The following is a 20,804-nucleotide window of genomic DNA, read 5'->3' on the forward strand; positions in this document are numbered from 1 at the left end:
TATGGAACATAGAATATTTGGATAAACTCAGCCAATCAAAAAATGGTAATGATGTACGATTTGGGCTTAAGAGTGTGAGCTATGAGCCAGGAAGCTGACCCAATATATGGCTTTAACCATTCTCACCCTTCCTCAGATGCTGCCTGCAATACACACAGGTTTCAGGTTCAGTTCCCATCACTTCCATGTAGGACTGGGAAATACATCTTTCTGAAACCTTAAAGAGCTCCTGCCTGCCAGGGTAAACAATACTGAGCTAGATTATATTGGACCAGTTGTCTGACTCATTCTAAGAGACAGTTCCCCGCGTTCTATATGGGGGTGTATCATCTAAGAAGCCTGCTCTCTCCCTGCATCCCACCCTGGTCACTTAGATCTGGGAATGACAATCTGTTGATGATGCCACATGTCCCCGCAGCAAACCTTTTAGTACTGGGGCGTCTGGTCTCTGGCATTCTCTTCTCTTTGAAGTGAAAGCCAGGCCCAACACGGTTTCTCCCAAGGAGTCTATTTTGTTTCTGCTGCTTTTAATTCTTATTGGTTTAAATATCATTTTTATGCTCGGTATTTTGGTTATGGTCTGTCCTAGTCTGAATGTAGAGCAGTTTATAAATCCTGAAAATGAATAATGTCCTGCTCTAAATGTTAGGATTACTATAGTATGCTAAAAAACAAACTGCTGTGCAAATGCTACACATTATTTTTTAAGTAGCTTGAGAGTGTTCATCCTGCATGTTATGCAAGGACCAATAAGCCACATGATCTCCTCTAGCCTGTAAAAAATAGTCAATAGGCAAGGATGCTCTTGCAACATTCAGGCCATCAATGCGCCAAAGGCAGCTATTCACATCCATGTCTATGTGTGGACATAATATATTTGTTATTAGGTACTAGGAAAAGGTAAAGGACCCCTGGACGGTTAAGTCCAGTCAAAGGTGACTATGGGGCGTGGTGCTCATCTTGTTTCAGGCCGAGAGAGCCGGCGTTTGTCCACAGACGAGTGCCAGAGCGCACTGAAACAGCATTTACCTTCTCGCCACAGTGGTACCTATTTATCTACTTGCACTGGTATGCTTTTGAACTGCTAGGCTGGCAGAAGCTGGGACAGAGCAACAGGAGCTCACCCCATCGCGGGGATTCGAACCGCCAACCTTCTGATTGGCAAGCCCAAGAGGCTCAGTGGTTGGGGGGTGGGGGTGGGGTGCAGAATAAAAAACTCCACACACAGCTCTGCCTCTACTGAACATTTATGCAAAATAAAAGTCTCAAAATGTGAAAACATCAAGCCATGCAGTGGGGCATAGCAAGAATAGAAGTCAAAGGTCATGCCAAGTACAGCACTAAATACGGTTCACTACAAAAACCAAAGGCTGTGAGGCAGCAGGCATTTGCTAAGGTAGCTAAATGTTCCTCACTGACCTCTGCCAGTTCAGATTTTGTGAATGCAGCCACCAGTTCTTTCCAGTCAATTCAACACAGTTAAACATAGTGGACAACCATCCGTTCACTTAAACCTCTTACCTCCCTCCAATGTGACGAAAGGCACAGTGTTTTGTTTCATACATGGTTATTTCTTTTTTTTAATGGCAAAACTAATCACTAGTCAACTTCTTTGGATGACCTCAGATGGCACCAGCTGGAGGAAAAATCTCTTGTAGCAGAAGAGATTTAGCATGTCACATCTCGAGAACCTCCAAGGAAAAGGTGTAAAGTTCTAAAGTAAAGCAAAGTTCCATTTAGCACTTTGAAGCTTAGGAAGCTAAAGGTTTATAGAAGTTCAGCCAAGAAAGAAACAATAGCCAGCAGCAGGGTCGCCAGCTATACTTTATTTTGGAGAACTGGCCTTTATTCCATGCTAGTTAAACGGAAAGTGTAGGAATGTTTCTATATTCCATGGATCCTGGGGAGACACAGTGCACCCCACCCTTTAACTTGGGGTCATTTCCCTCTATTTGACTGTTGAGATTAACGAAGTTACTATGAACTGGTTTGTATGAGTGGGCTTGTTTTTTGTAGTTCTATTTTGCTGAATTGAACTTTAAGGGATTGCCATTTAATACCTTGGCATTTACATACTACAGCCTTATGATTTATTGCATTATTTTATGATTTTGTATTTTGGTACATTTTGTCAGTTTGGATGTAAACTGCCTTGAACATAATATTAAACCTATATAAATAAAATAGTCGTTGACATTACAGACTCATAGATTTTGCCATTATTGTGCTGCTACGTTGCAGAAGTGGGAGAAAATAAAGAGATGCCCTTGGGAACACTGACAAAGACAAGGAGCAGAATTTGCTTCCTTTCAGCTAGTGGGAAGGTAGAGGAGCAAGTCTAAAATGATGTGCTTGCAGGCTCCAACTCCCATCAGCCACAGCCAGCATAGCTAATGGTCAGGATTGATGGGAGATGTAATCCAGCAACATCTGATAGGTCACACACACACACACACACACACACACACACACACACACACAGCCCCGCTCTGTAGCTGCAGAAGGGAATCCCTGCATGGCAGCAGCCCTCCACCCCGCCGCTAATATATGGACAGTGCATCTGAAGATATAGCAGTCACAGGGAAAGCCCAGCAGTAACTGCGTTTCTCAGATTTTCTGGTCCTGCCCTCAAAATCCAGTTAACTGAACAAAGGAGAGGGCAGACAGCTGTGTGCCTACATCAAAGTTACATTTTATCCAGCAGCTGCATGGAGGATGGGTTCACAGTTCTGGGAGCTCAGAGAACACACATTGACTGTATTTCAGCTTAAGCACGATGTGTGCCTCCAATTTTAATCCAGAAATAAGAATGTTCATTGGGCATTTAAAGTTTGGAAACTATCCTAGACTCAGCAGAACTGCACCCCACTAAGAGCTAGCAGAGAATGTTGAAAACCAGATATATTTATTTTAACACACACGCTAATTATGCAATACTACCACTGAAGGATTTCCCTTGTTTCATCTGCTTTACAACTCAGTGGGAGATATAACAGAAACAGGCTTGGATATAGGAAAGCCAAGGTCTAGTGGACTGTTCTGTCTCTACTCCCCACTATTACAATTTTAAACAGATAAAGAGTGGTCCTGGTCGATTTTTGATTTACATACCTCACAGGTTGCTTTTTGAGTCTAAAACGCAGCACTGTGCCCCTTGGATGAAGATTAAGAGACAAAACTATCAAAAATAAGACGATAAAGCATTTTAACTCCATTCTTCAGCCAAAAAGGCTTCCAGAAGAGCTCCTGGACCTAAACACAGCAAATGGTTGTTTGTTCAAAGCACAGTTTGCTAGTAAGTCCGGACATCAAACTAGGAACCCACATAGAAGCTCAGTTAGTAGAGCATGAGACTCTTAATCTCAGGGTCGTGGGTTCGAGCCTCACATCGGACAAAAGGTTCCTGTATTGCAAGGGGTTGGACTAAATGACCCTTGTAGTCCCTTCCAGTTCTACAATTCTCTGCTTCTCTTGATAAGCAGCTCTAGAGATGGGCACAGCTTCAGGATATGAAGGCTCCCACTCCACCAATTATTTCCTGAGCTTGATGCTGCAACAAACCATGTGCTGTTCCTAACCAACAATAGCTTTAAATCTCAATACTTCCTGCATGGAGGGGGACAAGAGAATTCACAACCCCACAATTCCTGCATGGAGTAACAAACCGCAGTAGTTTGCTCCATCTGAACTGGGCCACTCTCATCATGAAGTAAAATGAATTCTGAACTCGGGATTTTTTAAAAAAAGTAACTGGAGCAGCATTTCCTTCTGCACCCCTATTTTAGACTGCTGTGTTCTTCAGTATTTAAAGTGTCAGGTGAGAATCAATTAGAGGAAACGACACTTGAATTCCCATTATTCAAACTGTCTGACTAGATCCAATTTTGTTGTGGTACACAACACAGCCACAGCCTCATATCACAATAGTCTAATGTGAATAGAGTTTCTGTTTTTTTGCACGGCCGGACTATTCAGATAAGATGCTCCCAATGCTGTAATTGACTGGGCTATCTGCCCAAAAATCAACTTTGCACAAATTCATGCTGAAAACAAGAGCCGCCAAGTGTTCAGTTACACAGTGCATGGCAAACACAATCTCCATATTTTACACGCAAATCTGAATGTTCACAAAGATAATTAAACATTTTAAAAGCAGGTAAAAACTTGTTCAGAGCCAGCTCAGTATTTAATGAATTTAAAATTCCAAATTTTTGGTCCCATTTATTTCAAATCCATATTGGCACAAATAAAAATTGATCACTATGTACACTAATTCTCTCGGAATACATTTTGATGGTTCCATTTTATATACTGGATATAGCTCGGAGCAAGCGTTAGTTATTTGATACTCAATAGATTACTGCAAAAGCTGAAGAAAATCCTTTTAACAGCATCAATATTAAATATATTTACCCGTCATCAATATTACAGATATATAATTCAATTATATTTATTGCATTTGGAATATGTTCGTGACAACATAAGTTATGAGGAAGAGGGGAATGCCAAACACTCAATTCAGTTCCGCAATCCTATTTTTACTAGAACTGAAATAAAATTTCAATGTAAACATCTTGAAATAAAATTTCAGCAATACAAACTTTTATCACCAATTCACATGACAAAACTTCCAGTTTCCAAGGCAAATTCCAAACTTTTGAAAGATTTCCATTAAATGTAACCCTTCTGGCATCATTAAAAGCAGTCTCTGTTATAAAATGAAAGAACTGCTCAGGAATAATTGTGGGCAGTCCAACAGCACTTGTTTCTTAATTCTCCTGGTACAATGACTGGGTTTTTTGCCCAAGTTCATTTAAGTGATGTTTAAGGGCATGTGCTTTGAGATGACACAAAACTGGCCAAGGATGGGTCCTTTTTTCAAATTTGCTTTGATGTTTGTGACATGGGGTGGGGTGGGGCTTGGGGTGTAGCTCTTCTGGACAGTACAATTGTGCTTCATAATAATATATTGTACAGCTTCAACATTTCTGCAGGCTTGGGCAGACCATCCAAGTTTTGGGAACCACCCATCCCTCCAAAAGCATGCCACGATCAACGGCTTTTGTAATCTTCATCTGCTGTCAAGCAAAACAAACTGGATCCTTGCGTTACTTGGCAGTATGGAATCTATAGCAGTGCTGGGTCTTTGGAATGCTGTTACAGTAACAAGAGAAGCCCCAATACATGGAGGGAAAGCCCATGTTGTGGATCTTCCCTATATAAGTGTGAGCATATTCTGCTTTGTCCAGAACTTCCCATGCTGCTCTGACAGCAGTAGAAGTAGCAGCAGCACTGTTGTAGCTATTATGTCAAAGTATCATAATAATTCAATCAAAAATACAATTTCTGCTCCAAGGAAATCAGGTTGTTGTTTTTGGCTAGAAAAAAGTAATACACCACCCAAATATGTGAATGTATTTATTGCATACAAGATCAATAATTTGGTCTGAAAGTGGCCAAATTTTTGTAGGTTTTTTTTTTTTTTTGCATAAGTAATGTACAGGAAAAGGAATATAACTGAAAGCAATGAGGAGAAGACAGCTGTGCACAGACTCACCGATTACCACACATTACAGCCTTCTCCAATTAAACAACTGCTTATTGTTATGGGATGCTTACCCCGAGAACACAATTTCCCCATTCAGAAGAGCTCCCCTATTCATTTCAATGGAGGGCTCAATTTGCATTTTTGAGTGCACATAGATCTGTCGATTGGTAAAAACTGCCTGTAAACATATATCCATTATTGTGTGAAGTAGAAACTTGTAGAAAGCAAGCCAATGTTCTCAGAAATTCTGTATCTAAGATTCTGTGTGAATTTCAGTGCACAGAATTGTAAAAGCTGAGCAGCCCTGATTGATTCTTCTTCAACTGTCTTTTCAAACCATTTGAGATGTGCTTTCAAATAAATGGTTAACTTATATCCTTAAATTCTCCACCAGTTAATTTCTCAATCTAGTTCTAAAAAAGTGAACTTCTTAAAAAAAACACAACTCAAAATGTGAGCTAAAACAAAACTTAAAAAAAAATATCAATGATTTAAAACTAGGTTTATAATTTCCTATTTATTGGCATGAATGTTTTTCTAAACTTAAAAACCCTTCTGTAAGTTATCAATTTTTATGACAAAATTTCTCACAACACACAAATATTTACAACATATACATTTCTTCAGTCCTTTACACTGGATCTCAAAAGACAAACATTTTTATAGATCACCACAGAACAAAAGCTGTGACTTAGGTTTTTTCTTTTAAATTTCATAAAACTATCATAAGTTAAAGTGAATAGGTTTCTTTAAATTCCTTGTAGCATTTTACAAGTGCAACAGAAAACTATGAGGATCCAATTCGGATAGCTGCAGTTCATTGGATAAATGTTGCCTGTTGTAATCACATTGTTTCACAGCAAGTTCTTGAAAAAATAAGCACCAATCATTCTTGCAAAGAACAATTTTATCTAAAAGTATCGAAAAAGTGTTAAATACAAGGTGTTTTAATTTACATAACAAGAAATAAATACACCATATCCAAACTTGGTATTCTGCATACTGCTACCTTTGTACATATAATGTACTAAAAGTCAGCAAACTGTCAACACCTTTTTTTTAAAAGAAATCAATTTGACTTCAAACCAACGGTTTGCTACTATAACAAAGGCCACAAACAGTACGTCTGGGGACAGCATACAGTGTTAAAACTGACAAACTCCAAGGGGGAAAACATCTAGCAAATAAACTGAAAAGCTTTAGTTCATTGCTGGTGATATTAACATACTAGAAAACCTTAAATAGGCTGCTACTATGATTTTTTTTAAGATTGTTTAGTCAGATGTAAGAGCAAAATAATGCTCTCACGGATTAAAAATAATTGTGAAGCCACATTATTGTGATTTAATTAACCTGCATGGAAACATTTGATGGCATTTTTGTAATTTTGCTTGAGCCTTTATTTTACAATAGAGCATTTTTCTAACTTAGAATTGCACATAAGAAGGCTATTAAAAAGTACAATAAAAATCTGCACAAATGACTTAAGGAGTCAGTATGCTGTACACTTTCTACAATATTATGTTGATATAAGTGAATAAACAATAAAGAAGTGCTTCCACTAACATTTTCAGAAAGTTCATCAGTTGAGGAATAATTAATTGGAATTTTGTTTTTTTAAAAATGGACATCCTGTTCAGTTTAAGACCTGTAAGCTTATGCATTGAGCCTTAAAGACTGATCTTCTCGTCTCCTGGAAGAAATGTCAATATCTATTGAATCCTTGCCGACTATAAGCCTTAATCGCTTAGCTGGAGGCAGAGGAATAAAATCATCTTCAAAATCATCATCATACTCATCCTCCTCCTCCTCCTCTTCCTCTGCAGATGAAGAATCATCTACAGTTTCTTCTTCATATTGACTATAGTCATCCACTTCCATTCGTGACTCTAACAGAGAAAGAGTATCACTACAACATACCCCGTTCTCATGGAGGTCATCAGAATATGTTCCCCTGTTTTCTTCTTCTCGCTTTAGCTGTATTTTTAATTTTGTTGAACTACTACTTGATCCTGAGTTAAACCCATTATTAAGCTTTGCTACATATAGATTATTATCTTTTTCATGGTCTTTACTAAGTTTGATGCTTATTTTTGAAGAACTCATGCCATCATCTTCTTGGTCGTTTGTCTTGCTGTTGCTATCATGCCGCCTCCGAAGGGTCAGTTTGGGAATCCCAGAGCTGTTTTCAAGGATTAGTTGTGCATCATACCTTGTGATTCGCCTTTTCTTTTTGCTTTTTGCAGTTCTAAAACGGTCCTTTACTTTGAAAGTGTCCGAAGTCACAATGGAGCAGCCACCGGAGGAAGGGATGCAGTCTTTATAGCCAATGGCTGAATCCACGACCTTGTTCATCTCTCCTAGGTCAGAATGGGAACTGATCAAATCTGGCACTTTGTCCTTGCCAGACAAGTTGTGTGCAGGATCAGTTTCCTCCGTTTTCAAAGATGGCTTCACCAGTCTTCCTTGTCGGGATTTCTTTTTGGCCACAACCCTGTCACTCTTCTGACACCTACCCTCCCGCTTGTGTGATGTCCCATGAGCCTGCTCACTCTCGTGCATCACAAGAGACTGCTCCTCCAAGCTATCGGTTCTCACGCCAGTCAAATTGTTTTTATAGCTATTCAGCATATTTGGTTCAAGCTTTAAGTCAGAGGTCTCCTTCAGATTCATTCGTGTTCTCATCGACCTCCTTGTTATATACGTACAGGGTGATATCTCCCCAGGTTCATGAGCACCTTTCACTGAATTTAGTTTATATTCTCGTGCTGCATGCCTCGTTAAGCAGCCCCCAGAGACGGCAACTTTTGCTGGTCCCTCTGTGTCTTTTTCTTTCTTAATGGGCAAGTTTTTATACAAGACGATTTTAGGCTCTTTCAGAACCAAGTTTCCCATTTCGAGTTTTCGAGATGCATGTTTCTGCTCTGGCCTTTTGCACTGGTTTCGTAATTTTATCTTTGAAAGTAAAGGCTTTGCAGGCTTTTTCAATCTCTTTGGTACCCTGGAATTATTTAGATGAGTTAGTCTGGATGAGGTAGAATTTGATGAAGCTGGAATTCTTGAAATAGACTGCCTTGTTAATGTTCTACTCTTACTGCTCTTTTTTACACCAATAGATTTGCGGTTAGCTGAAAGAGTAAACAGAATAAAGTTAGGTTTTCTTTCAAAGTTATTTCTCATGCCTGATTGCTAGCATGTAGTATTAACATTTCCTCTGAATCTAAACAGGGGCTCTATTATATGTACATACAGCACACAGTGCTGAAGTTTAGCTAAATCAAAAACTGTCCACAGAAAGTCACTGAATACTGCCTATGCAAACCTTTAAAAATATGGTTAAAATATTAATGAATAGTAATTAAAAATCACTAGCAAATCTATCCAGGAGAGTATAAGACATATGTCTGCTATTTCTAAGCCACATTTCTAATTTTGGCTCCTAACCCAAGTTATTCACCAATAATTTACATTGGTATAACCCTAACTATAAAAAGTACTGTACCAGTAATCACAAACTAACTGCATGCAATCTGTTCAGTTCTCCTTAAGCACTGTAAAGAGAGAGCCATAGGAATTCCCGTTTTAATATGCACTGATTTCTTTTTAATGGACTATAATTACTTTGAGATTCCGTATTGTCTGTGTTCTGCCTGTGGATAAAATACAAGATATGTCTGCTCATGGATATTTTTTTTAAAAAAAGAACAAGTTTCTGGGCTTATCTACACTCATCGTGTTTCATTGTTAGGATGCCTGTAATTTCATACTGGAAAAGCTATCCTTATGTCTTTCTTGTGTCTAAGGCTCCAAGGATTCTGTCCGCTTCTCAGTTGTCAACAGTGATTTAGCAGAGGGTTAGCAAACATGATGTCCATTAGATGTTATTGGACTACAACTCCTACCATCCTAGAGCACTGGCCACCCTGATGGGAATTGTGGTCCAAGAAAAACTAGGAAGCACCACATTGGTTATCCCTGATTTATCATGACAGCAACAGTTTCATGGCTCTGAACAAATTTAAATTTCTGACCCTCTATGATTCACATATTATGATGATTTTTTTGCCAGACAATGAAAGCAAACTGAATGGTTATTTATGTGACAGGCAAAGAGTATAATTAGAAATACTATCAAAATAGCTGACATTTGTAAAGATAAAGGTTTTTTTCCTACTCAACTTGCTAACTTAACACCAAGTCAGAAACTGCTCTGTAATTTTTAACGTTTATTTATAACTGATAATTATAACGATAGGGAAAACCCTTTTAGTACAAACTGTTAGTCATTTTATTACATTTTGAGGCATTGATTATATATATCCTGGAACCCTCTGCTCTAAGTACTCACATAAATTTTCAGAGGCCTAACAGCACGTTATACTTCTGAACAGAATCTACCCCCAACCCTTGACTTCTGAATGAAAAAAGTTCTAATGAAAAGCCCAAATTGTGTCTTCTTATAGGACAACAAGCATAGAAAAAAGACCTTCAAAAAGTTAGCTCCCCTTGCTTACTTGCATGAGCTTTTTCCTGAGTGGTATCTGCATCAGTGTTAGAGCTGACAGACTGGCTGTCTGAATTTTTGCTGCTGTCACCCAACTTTTTAAGCCTGTTTAAACGTTTATCTGTTTCTCTGAGTCCATATTTGCTATTGATTACAGGAGCAGGAGCAGGCAGTCCCACTCTTGATTTAAAAGCACCAGTTCCACGTCTAGAAAAGAGAATAGAACATGTAAATAACTTCAGTATAGCAATAATAAAAAAGGATATCTGATGAAACAGTATTCTGAATCCCATGTCAATACCACATACTCAGACAAATCTGAGCTCATGCAAACATTTCAACATTGTCAGCATTCCACTATTACAATTTTGAAGGAATTACTGGTACTTGAAGTAAAAATTACAGGAAATGATTCTTCATACTTTTCTGAAATTATTTCCCCTTTCTTTAAACATATAAATCTCAAGTGAATACACTATACCTACCAACACCTGCTAAATATGAAATTGGAACCAATACTTGTTCTTGATGTGAATCTGCAACTAGTGCAACAATGTTAGCATGAACAATCTAGTTACACCTAGATGAGATCACCTGGAAACCCTATGTACCTGAAGATTCTTCTATGAAATTAAATAAAAGGAGCCGTTACATGTTAGCTCCTTTCCCTAGATCTCAATATCACCCCACATTATAGGAGAATACTCTTTCATCTTACTTGTGTTTCTATAAATGAATGTAGTGTGGACACTAGGAGATGTGTACATTTGCATGCCAGAGGTAAAGAAAAACATTTCCATTCCCCCTCCCAAAACAGGCTTTTTTTAAGCTTCCATTTTGAAGTAAGTATTTATAGAGGACAATACAGTAATGACATAGCATCAGAGAATATAATCAAAATTACTTTTCATATGAAAAAGAGGTTTCTGCTCTTTGTGCATGAAGGTATGCACAGGTATGCACATCCTTGGGGAAGCTAATCCATAAAGGGAAACAGAATTTTCTGAACTCTGGATGATGGCGTTGAGTAGGAATATTCATTTTTTAAAAAGCAATATGGCTTCTTAAAAACACCTTGAACATATACTGAATAATTCAAGCAAATTTTAATACCATCTTCTTTATTTCCAAGCTCTGGATGATAATGTTGAGTAGGAAAGTTCACACCTTTATTTTACTATGAGCAACTTTACAAAATACAGAAATGCCTGTTTCTCTGTGAAGTTTCCTTTTACCCAGGATCCACAATTTGATTTACTGACCACATGCACATACATGCATTACTATCTTCTGTCTGATAGTGTGGGATGTGCCTACTACCAATCCTTTGTTCATTATCTGTGGCCCTAATCTCTCAGCTGTATGTAATGATACCAAGTGGTGGTGCTAGGATGTGCCTGGGGAGGCAGGTAGCAGAATTTTATGAAGATGCTGTCCCAGTATCAGCGAAGGTGGGCAAGGAAAGGTATAGTTGGAGTGGAAAGGCTGTTCATCTGTGGCAGAGGCCTAGATGTTTGGTCCCTGCCCCCCATTTTAGCCCTCCCACTCCTCTAGAAGCTACTGGTAGTTTATCCATTGAGCCCACTGATCTGGTGGGGCAGTTACTGAACTCCAGGTCAGTCCATAGTAAGACCATGTTCATTGACTACTTGATCGTGTATGAAGGGGCTGTTTTGGCAAATATTATCAAGACTTGGCTGAGTGAGCTAGGTGGGTCTGACCTGCCTAAGCTGTGTCCATTTGGGTACCCTGTACAGAACCAGGCTACACTCCTTTACCAGAAAACCTCTTTATCTTGGAATGGACTTAGAGCGTCTGGGCCCTGGTGTTGGGCCAGAGAGCTCAACTGGGGTTGCTGCTGGTTTACTGACCACTCTATTGCCCAGTAGTCCTTTCAGTGCCGACTTAAAACATTTTGCTCAAGCGAGCCTGGACAGACATGTAGATGTTCACATGTTTACTGTCCTTTACTGTTAAATTACTACAATCAAGCGGGATACAAATGTTGTTAGGCTTCCAAGCTTTCCAGTACTATGTGCACATTGTCAAACACAGCTCTCACGTTTCACGAAAGATAGTATGATAGACACAGCTGCGCTTCCTGCAACATGTGAAGTGGCCCCAGAGAAACAACAGTTTACGTAGCTCAGAGCAAAAATTGTAGAGGAAGACACTGGGGCATATATTTTTTTCTAAATTGCAGTTTCCTCTCTTAATGTGTGGTAGTGATGAAGATAAAGAAAAGGCAACTACAGCTAAATCATCATAGTGAAAATACTGTGACATCAGAATCACAATTTTCAAGCAGCAGTGGTGGGTTTTTTGGTATTTTTTTTACTTTAACTGAACCAAGGGATCTTAAACTACCTCTGCAACTAAAGTCCAGCTCCAAAGGCCTTCTGGCGGTTCCATCACTGCAAGAAGTGAAGTTACAAGGATCCAGGCAGAGGGCCTTCTTGGTAGTGGTGCCCGTCCTGTGGAATGCCCTCCCATCAGGTGTCAAGGAGATAAACAACTATGTGTGAAGGCAGCCCTGTATAGGGAAGTTTTTAATGTGTGATGTCTCATTGTGTTTTTATATTTTGTTGGAAGCCGTCCAGAATGGCTGGGGCAACCCAGTCAGATGAGTGGGGTACAAATAATAAAATTATTAGTATTAAGTTGAAAAATGGTACAGTGTAACTTATTTATTTAATGGGCACACAACATTATAGAATAATAAGGAATTGGGTAAAACAAGAGCATTGCTCAAGTATGATTTAATTTAATGTGTGAGGTATGCAAAGATTCAAATAACTGTACACTGAAGGGGGCAAAGTTTCAATTCTATGCAAATTCAATACTACATTGCATGGAAAATCTGGAGAGCTGTGAAGCTTGTTTGCAAATGAGGTTTCCAAAGCTGTCTGTGCAACATGGCATTGGGATCAGCTCTTCTATGTTAAAAGTAAAAATTCCACTTGGCTAACAGAAGCTCCTGATGCGAGCTTGAACAGCTCTTTTGATCCCAAGCATTATCACTCTTGGGTTGATTTTCAAGAGCCTGGCTGACACAGCATGCAAATTTGCCTTTAGAGTAAGAACTGGGAGCCATGGCAGAGAGGGAGATAGGAATTATACAGAAAGAGCTCTGGAGCTACTTCCCACACTTAATTCTACATGTCTACTGTGGTAGTGGCAGAGAGGGGAAAAGATGGGCAATCTACGAAGTTACCATTCTTTTCTAGTGTTTTGGCACTGATGAAATACCTCACTCATGGCACACAGAGTATGCTTGAATTTCAAGCAACAATTCAAATGCCAGCTACTCACAGCAGTCCAGTTTTCACATGTTTTCTTTTCAGTCCTTCTTTGGAGGACATCAGAGAAGGGCTCACAGATGGATTCAACAAGAATGCATGAGATATCAGTGTACCTCTTATGGAAGGGGAATGACTTTTGGATGCTGAAGTCAAGTTCTTGCAAGACTAGCGACACACGCACAGATCAACAACGCAGGTGTACAGTGCAACTGCATTGTATTTCAGTTCACTGTTTACATGACTAGAACATACCTTTCACATGTGTAGCATTCACAGAATTCATTATTTTCTCCAAAAAACCCATCCCCGTAGTAACAAGAAATTTCTTCTCCAGGTTCAATATCGCGCAGAGCTTTCACACATGCTGTATCCCGGCCAGTTGACACAAACTATGAAGGGCAATAAGGGACATGTAGTATTACTCAGTTAATCAAAAATAATTTTAAAACATCCATATATTTAAAAAGCTAGTTTGGAGGATTAAAAAACCCTGACCACATACCTTACAGTTGGGTCTGCAATCTGAAAAAAGTACAAAAGAAAATCAATTAACTGCTGATAAGACCTGGAACATGAATAGTTACAAATATCTAAAGTAAGGTTTCATACTAATTTACTTATGGTAATACTCAACTGAACAATTAGGTGTATCACTAAGTAAGAAAAATATTGCACATTTTAAAAGGGCATTAAAGGTATTCTAGATCATTCTAATAAAACACAGGAGAGAAATGTACTCCAAATCAAGAAATAAATTAAAAGTAGTCCTGAATATAACAATTAATCCCATTGTGTGTGTTTTTTACTTACCATGATTGATGAATGCAGCTGGACCAAGCCACAGTTGAGCACAATTCTTCCGTGTTGAGTACATGACGCTGAAGTCATTCTCTCCATGTCTGAGCAGCATGTTCTCTTCTAATTCAGAGAGTTCAGCAATACAACCCACCAATAACTCTATTTTGTCATTTCGTTTCCTAACAAATGAAGGAAGAAACTCTTTAGTTAACAGAACAAACAATACATATTAATTAATTTAATATTAATTTATTAATGTAGTCTTTCTCCAGCATAAAAATATTTTAAAAGGATGAAATACAGTTGCATTCTGTACATTTGTTTGTTCACTTGTCCCCTGGGCTAGGCAAGGAAATCTTTTTTGATAACTTCTTATTAAAAAGCCAGGAGACTATACATGGTATCTCTGAAGTGAAACAATTCCAATTACAGTCATACCTCTTGTTGAGTTTGCTTCACGTTGGGGCTTTTTGGGTTGCGAACACGGCAAACCCGGAAGTGTATACTTCTGCTTCTGTTATGTTGCGGACTTTTCGGGATGCGAATGGCATCCCGGAATGGATCGTGTCCACAACTAGAGGTACCACTGTAATCAGCAGTTCACTGTACATGTCATATCCAACAGTAATTCAGCTTCCTACAATCCCCAGAGAATGCTCCCCCTATGACCACACTGTGGTAAAGAAACTAATGTATCATAGCAGGTGAAGTTGGTCCAACTGGGCACTGGAATATGCTTCCAAAACGTGGATGGATGCATGCTTGATGGGGTGGGATCACTCAAAGAAATAAAAAAAGTAGCACTGAAGAAGAGATAGCAGATCTGAGGAACAATGGCTGCAAACAAACATTAAAAACGGGGGGGGGGGGGTAGAAAGCAAGTTCCCCACATTCTCCCCCATCAGCAAGTTTCATATCAGAAGTTGAACATCACAAGAACTTGGTGTAGCACTAATATTATTGCAATACTTGCCACTCTTTTGTTGCAACTATTTTGGCTCCATTTTGCTCTGATGAATACCGATTGCATGGCAATATTTCAAATCCACTGTCAGTTGCAAACATTCGTAAATAAATAAATACCTGTAAGGGGGGAAAGAAAAAATATTATACAGAACAGCTGCATTACTTGATGTGAATCAGTTGTTCCACATCTGGCAACTTGATTTCAAATGAGATTGGACAAGCACCAGAAGTTTTAAAATGGACCTTAGAAATACACTTATTCTGTGTTGCATTTATGGAACAATTTTTACTGGGTTGCAGAGAGAGAATTGCTGCTTCTGTTATGTTGTACAGTGGTACCTCAGTTTATGAACTTAATCCGTTCCGGAAGTCCGTTCTTAAACCAAAACTGTTCTTAAACCAAGGTGCGCTTTTCCTATTGAGGCCTGCCGCTGCCGGTGCCCTTCCACCATTCAGATTCCATTCTTAGACCAAGGTAAAGTTCGTAAACCAGGACACTACTTCCGGTTTTGTGGAGTTCATAAACCAAATAGTTCGTAAACAGGGCTGTTCTTAAACTGAGGTACCACTGTATTGTTGTTTGATGGATGTGCAAGAGGCACGCCCAAACTCGGCCCTCCAGATGCTTTGGGACTACAATTCCCATCATCCCTGGCCACTGGTCCTGTTAGCTAGAGATGATGGGAGTTGTAGTTCCAAAACTTCTGGAGGGCCAAGTTTGAGGATGCCTGGTGTACAAGCTTATTATTTTTATGTGGTCAACCCTCTCTCACAAACTCACTTCACATAACTTTACACTAAAGAAAAATACGGCTAAATATGGATTTCATAAAACAATCCCTTTAACATTGTCCTTAAATTCACTCAGTTGGTTAAAGCATGGTGCTGATTATGCCAACATTGCAAGTTTGATCCCCATATGGGACAGCTGCCTATTTCTGCATTGCAGGGTTTGGACTGAATGACCCTCAGGACCCCTTCCAACTCTACGGTTTTATGAAAAGTGCTATCTTTCACTCTTATGCTGAGAAAGGGAGGATGGAAAGTATCTTCGTAATTGAAGAGTTTGGCCTTCATTCTTGAATATCCTAGCCCAAGCTATCCGAAGCTGGTTTAGTCTAGACATCAAGTACTGTACAACAATGAACTCTCCAGAGATCTATGGCTTGGAACTCAAATTCTATGCTTCCAAATAAATAAATAAATAAATAAAAAGCTTCAATACAATACATTGAGTATTAGGTCTTATCTTTCTAAAGTATTTTCAGAATTCCTCATTTCCCCCCTTCAATTCAGTCTCCAGGCCTTCTAGTGGAAAACTTATCACCACCCCACTACAATACAATACTTATTGCCACTACCAATACAAATTTAGGGTGGCATTCAACTAGTTTAACTCACAGCAGATCCACTGAAATTAATGGGCTCACGTTCATTAATTTCAATGGATGTACTCTGAGTAAAACCTACATAAATACCACCCATACCTTACTGACAAGGCAAAGTTGTAGCCTGATTATTTTAATGCATCAATTCAAAGTCATATATACCTTCAATTGGGGGCAGGGCAGACATAATCCTGGTGAACATTTAATCATGGTTAAACAATCAGCAGTGTTCAGTCTGCACCTGCCTATAACTATGGAGGGCATTTACTAAATAATGAATTATTTCCTATTATTCCTTCTGAACAGTCTTTTTGACTGCATCTTTCTACAATCGTTGGGCAAAAGATTCCTCCATTGCACGGGGTTGGACTAGATGGCCCTCACAGTCCCTTCAAACTAGTGGCGTACCTACAGACCATTATAGCTTCGACCATGTTGGCCAGTTAAGTATGGAGAACAGTCTCCATAAATTTCCATTAAATTAATTTCTATCAATTTGATTTTTTTAAAAAAAATCCAAAGCAGTATTTGCTGAAGCTAAAAGCAAGGGTAGACAACACAAGCAGTTTCAGTTGAATAACATTCACAACACCTTGTAAACCAAACACTAACTTGGACTTGGATTAATTATAAATATACCTACATGTTCCTTGAACAACCTTTCCTGCATTTTGTTCTTGTTAAGAAAATAGTGCCGGGCCCAGTCACCTGATGTCAAGGACTTGAAGGCTTTTTCCAAGTGCTCATCTTTTTTAAAACGCTCAATCACCTCTTTTAATTCCTCCTGCCTTCCTTTTATTGGTCGAAATCTAAAAAGCAAGATATTAGTCATGTTTCGCTTACTTACTTTATATATGTCTAGAGCAATCACTGAGAGAGGGCCATAAATAAAAATGAACATTGCCATCAGCAGGCTCTACACAACTCTTGAGTATTAAAGGAAATAAATGTAACAGAAACACAGCTATTAGATTCCTTATTTACAGAGCTGTGGAGATGTTTATTTGGAATGTTGTATTCTAAGCAGCATACCTGGCAGCTGTTAACAGTTGGAAGTGTCCCATTAATGGGAATGACAAGAGTCTTTTCCTCTGAGGCACCTGCACTCATGTAGGAAGCCAGCTGTGCAGATGTAACATAGAGAACTTCGGTTATGGGGCGGCACAGAAATACCAAAATAAATAAATAAATAAACAAACAAAACAAAACCAGTGCCAATTCTTGTCAGTCATGTTGTCTTGCAGCAGAGCAGTCTAGACTGACATATCCCACACATCTGGGTTACAGGGATTAGCAGCACTGAAACAACACACTTCACCCTCAAAATTTGAGCCACTGACACCAACCCTTAAAGATGCTTAACACACAACACAGCTCTAAGTATTGAGTGGTGCTTCATTCCATGTAACATTGTTTAAGAAATTACATTTCCAAGCAAGCAAAGCTGTAAACTGGGCTTGGCCCTGATCTGTGTACAGATTGTTGTAAATTTGTATGGCATCATCCCCACAATCTATGACCACCTCAAGTATAATCTTAGAATGCAGACATAGCATTGCAGACCAATAGCCAAAAATGGTTGCAAGCAGGTCTCCCTCTTGACACCAGCAGTGGAATTCAAAAATCTTGGGCAACTGATTTGGTATTCTAGGCACAAATTCAAAACAATGGCCACATTTCTAAGGTATGTAGTCTGCCACAGGAAGATTCCCAAAACTCTTGCCCTCATTCCTTAGAAAAATTATTTCTTATAGTGACAGTTTTGCTAACACAAGCAAAGAACAAACAGGATGAGTTCCTCAAGGACCTTATTCAACAGTCTCAGGAATTACTTTGAGAGAGGAAAAGGAATGTGTTGCTGAAATTTGTGCACACCAAGAAGTTAGGAAGTGCTGATCTTGGTCAGGATATGGCCCTATGAAATGACGCTAAAGGTAAATGCAGTCAATGAACACAGTGGAGTGGAGTGTTTCCAGTAAGCATAGGGAAACATCAGTACCCTTGCACAAGACACTGGGGAAGCCACATCTGGAATGCTGGAATGTTGTTTAAAAATATCATCCTGTGTTGCTGTTGATTTTCAGATGTAAAGATGAATCGCAAAAACAGCTATAGGAATGGGGATTTTATCTTTACAATTAAAGAACCTGGCCTGCTTAGGAGATCAGTGCTGGGGAAGTTTGAAAGACACTTTCAAATATTTAACAGCAGTAACCATTGGCCATGTTGTCAGGTATAAAAGTTATTGTCCTCCAAAATGTCTGGAGGAAAGCTAAAACAGAAGGTTAAGAAAAGTTTGGCTACAATAAATTATTACAAACTGGAACCTTAAGATTTCAGGTGGTAACAGGCAGGCATTGTCATTAGAAATACAAATTTCTAAAATTGCAACCATTAGAATAGAGGACTTACCTGGGTTCAAAAACTAGCAATGTAAATCTATGAATATCTTGCAGTTTTATAGTCTAGTTTCCCTGTGTGAGCTACTGGGGTCAAGAAGCCACCCGACCCAACATTTCTGTCAGAAGCATTAAGGCTGCAATCCTGAACACTTTCTACAGAGCAAGTCCATGGAGCTCAATGCGATTTCCAAGTAAACATGCATAGGATTGCACTGCACAACTGCTAAACAAAAGCATTTTCAATATACTCTTGAAGTCCCCCGCTTTGTCCTTTCCTTTTGTCATAGGCCATAGAAAAAAATGTATGTTCAAAATTTTCAAAGTGTACAGAATACTTTCATCAATCCTAGCCAAAAATCAAATATAACTACTATGTATTGAGAACAAATGCTTGCTTTTATAAGCACATATCCCAATACACAGAGTGACTTTAGATATGGGTATGAAACCTTAAATATTTTCTAGTCTGGTGACAACAAATGTTAGTATCAATTTTATTTGGGCTGAAAAACTAGTCAAAAGAGAGGAAGTGAAACTGTGTTCTAAACATTTTAAAGATATTTTATCAATGTCTGCTTTCAATTAAATGTTTGTATGTAGGACAGTTTGCATTTAATAATTCTCTCATTTTTATAATTCCTAACATGTTCTTAAATATCTCTTGCAAACCCTTGTTTGCAAATGAGTGTTTCTTTCTTGAAAATATCATGGATTAAGTGCTAATAATAATAATTTATTATTTATACCCCACCCATCTGGCTGGGTTTTCCCAGCCACTCTGGGCGGCTTCCAACCGAATATTAAAAACAATAGAGAGAGTATGCAAAAGAACCCAATCTTGAACTAAAAAAAATATGTATTCACCATGGACAAATAGCAGTATGCTTTTCCGCCACTTGGAATTCTATGGAGTGTGTCTATAAGACATTCACCCATGCTTGTAACTTGATAATAATAAAAAAGTACAGGACTCCACTATTACTTGGCATCTTGAACCATACACCCAAGAGTATTTACTTCTTGCCAGTGCTGCTTCTAGATAGCTGTCCCTATACTAGTCATATCTGTCCAAAAGGGACTGGTAGCTGTGAACCAGCCAAAGATGGATATAGGCACCCCAGTCTAGTCACTGAGGTCACCAGTTTGGATCCAAAAGTCAACAATTTGGATCCAGGAGTACTCCAAAGATCTTTATTTGGTATTAAGAAATTAACACAGGTGGCAGGGAATCCCTCCCAGGGAATTCCTTTCAAAGATCGGCTGCAACAACAACAAAAACCCTCTCCCTGGTTTCCATCCATTTCACCTTAGATGATGACTTAGTCAGTCAGATGCAATGGTGCAGGAGAAGGCCCAGCTCTGTGAAAAGAGCTTGGAAATTGACTGGGAGCCAGTGAAACTGCTTCAGTGCTGGTAAGAAATAACAGTGTCACAGCTCAGCCCCAGTTAGCAGTCAGGCAGCAGCATTCTGAACTAATTAAAGTTTTTGAACTGTTATCAATGGAAGGTATAGTTCATTACAGTAGTCCAACTCTCTTGTTACCAAGGAGGAGGAGGAGGAGGAGGAGGAGGAGGAGGAGGAGAAGAAGAAGAAGAAGAAGAAGAAGAAGAAGAAGAAGAAGAAGAAGAATTTATTATTTATACCCCACCCATCTGCCTGTTTCGCCAGCCATTCCGGGTGGTTCCCAACAGAGCATTTTGTGCAGCTCTCCACACAAACTACTGCAAGCAAAGTGAGTTCTACTATGGGAAACAAACAAAAACAAAGGAAGAGCTCTGACAATCAAAGATTCCCACAAGCAAAAATATTGGTTTCCACACTGAACAAATAGGGAATAAAAAAATTATTGGGGCTCTAGCCTGCATTTGCAGAGTTCTTGAGGTATTAAAAGAGAA

The 20,804-nt window shown here is 38.9% G+C and overlaps 1 protein-coding gene and 1 long non-coding RNA gene across 6 annotated transcripts in view; one reads left to right on the forward strand and one right to left on the reverse strand.

Moving 5' to 3' along the window:
- Positions 1 to 20,804, forward strand: part of LOC309514987 — a 265,808-nt gene that overhangs the window by 131,577 nt on the left and 113,427 nt on the right. The gene's annotated exons all lie outside the window — the stretch shown is intronic.
- The window catches only part of KMT5B (lysine methyltransferase 5B), a 33,917-nt gene continuing 18,018 nt past the window's right edge, over positions 4,906 to 20,804 (reverse strand). For 4 of the 5 annotated variants that reach the window (XM_082192230.1, XM_082192229.1, XM_082192232.1 and 1 more), the window contains exons 4-10: positions 17,150 to 17,315; positions 15,126 to 15,235; positions 14,165 to 14,331; positions 13,857 to 13,876; positions 13,607 to 13,743; positions 10,063 to 10,259; positions 4,906 to 8,676 (exon numbers count right to left, since the gene is read on the reverse strand). In XM_082192230.1, coding sequence (XP_082048356.1) covers positions 7,205 to 8,676; positions 10,063 to 10,259; positions 13,607 to 13,743; positions 13,857 to 13,876; positions 14,165 to 14,331; positions 15,126 to 15,235; positions 17,150 to 17,315 — 2,269 coding nt within the window. In that variant the 3' untranslated portion in view covers positions 4,906 to 7,204. Of the gene's footprint in view, positions 8,677 to 10,062; positions 10,260 to 13,606; positions 13,744 to 13,856; positions 13,877 to 14,164; positions 14,332 to 15,125; positions 15,236 to 17,149; positions 17,316 to 17,538; positions 19,388 to 20,804 lie in introns of those variants that run through there. The other variant, XM_082192233.1, reaches the window with a different exon arrangement.

Source organism: Podarcis vaucheri (assembly GCF_965113315.1).
Source record: "Podarcis vaucheri genome assembly, chromosome: 1".
NCBI classification, from domain to species: Eukaryota; Metazoa; Chordata; class Lepidosauria; order Squamata; family Lacertidae; genus Podarcis; species Podarcis vaucheri.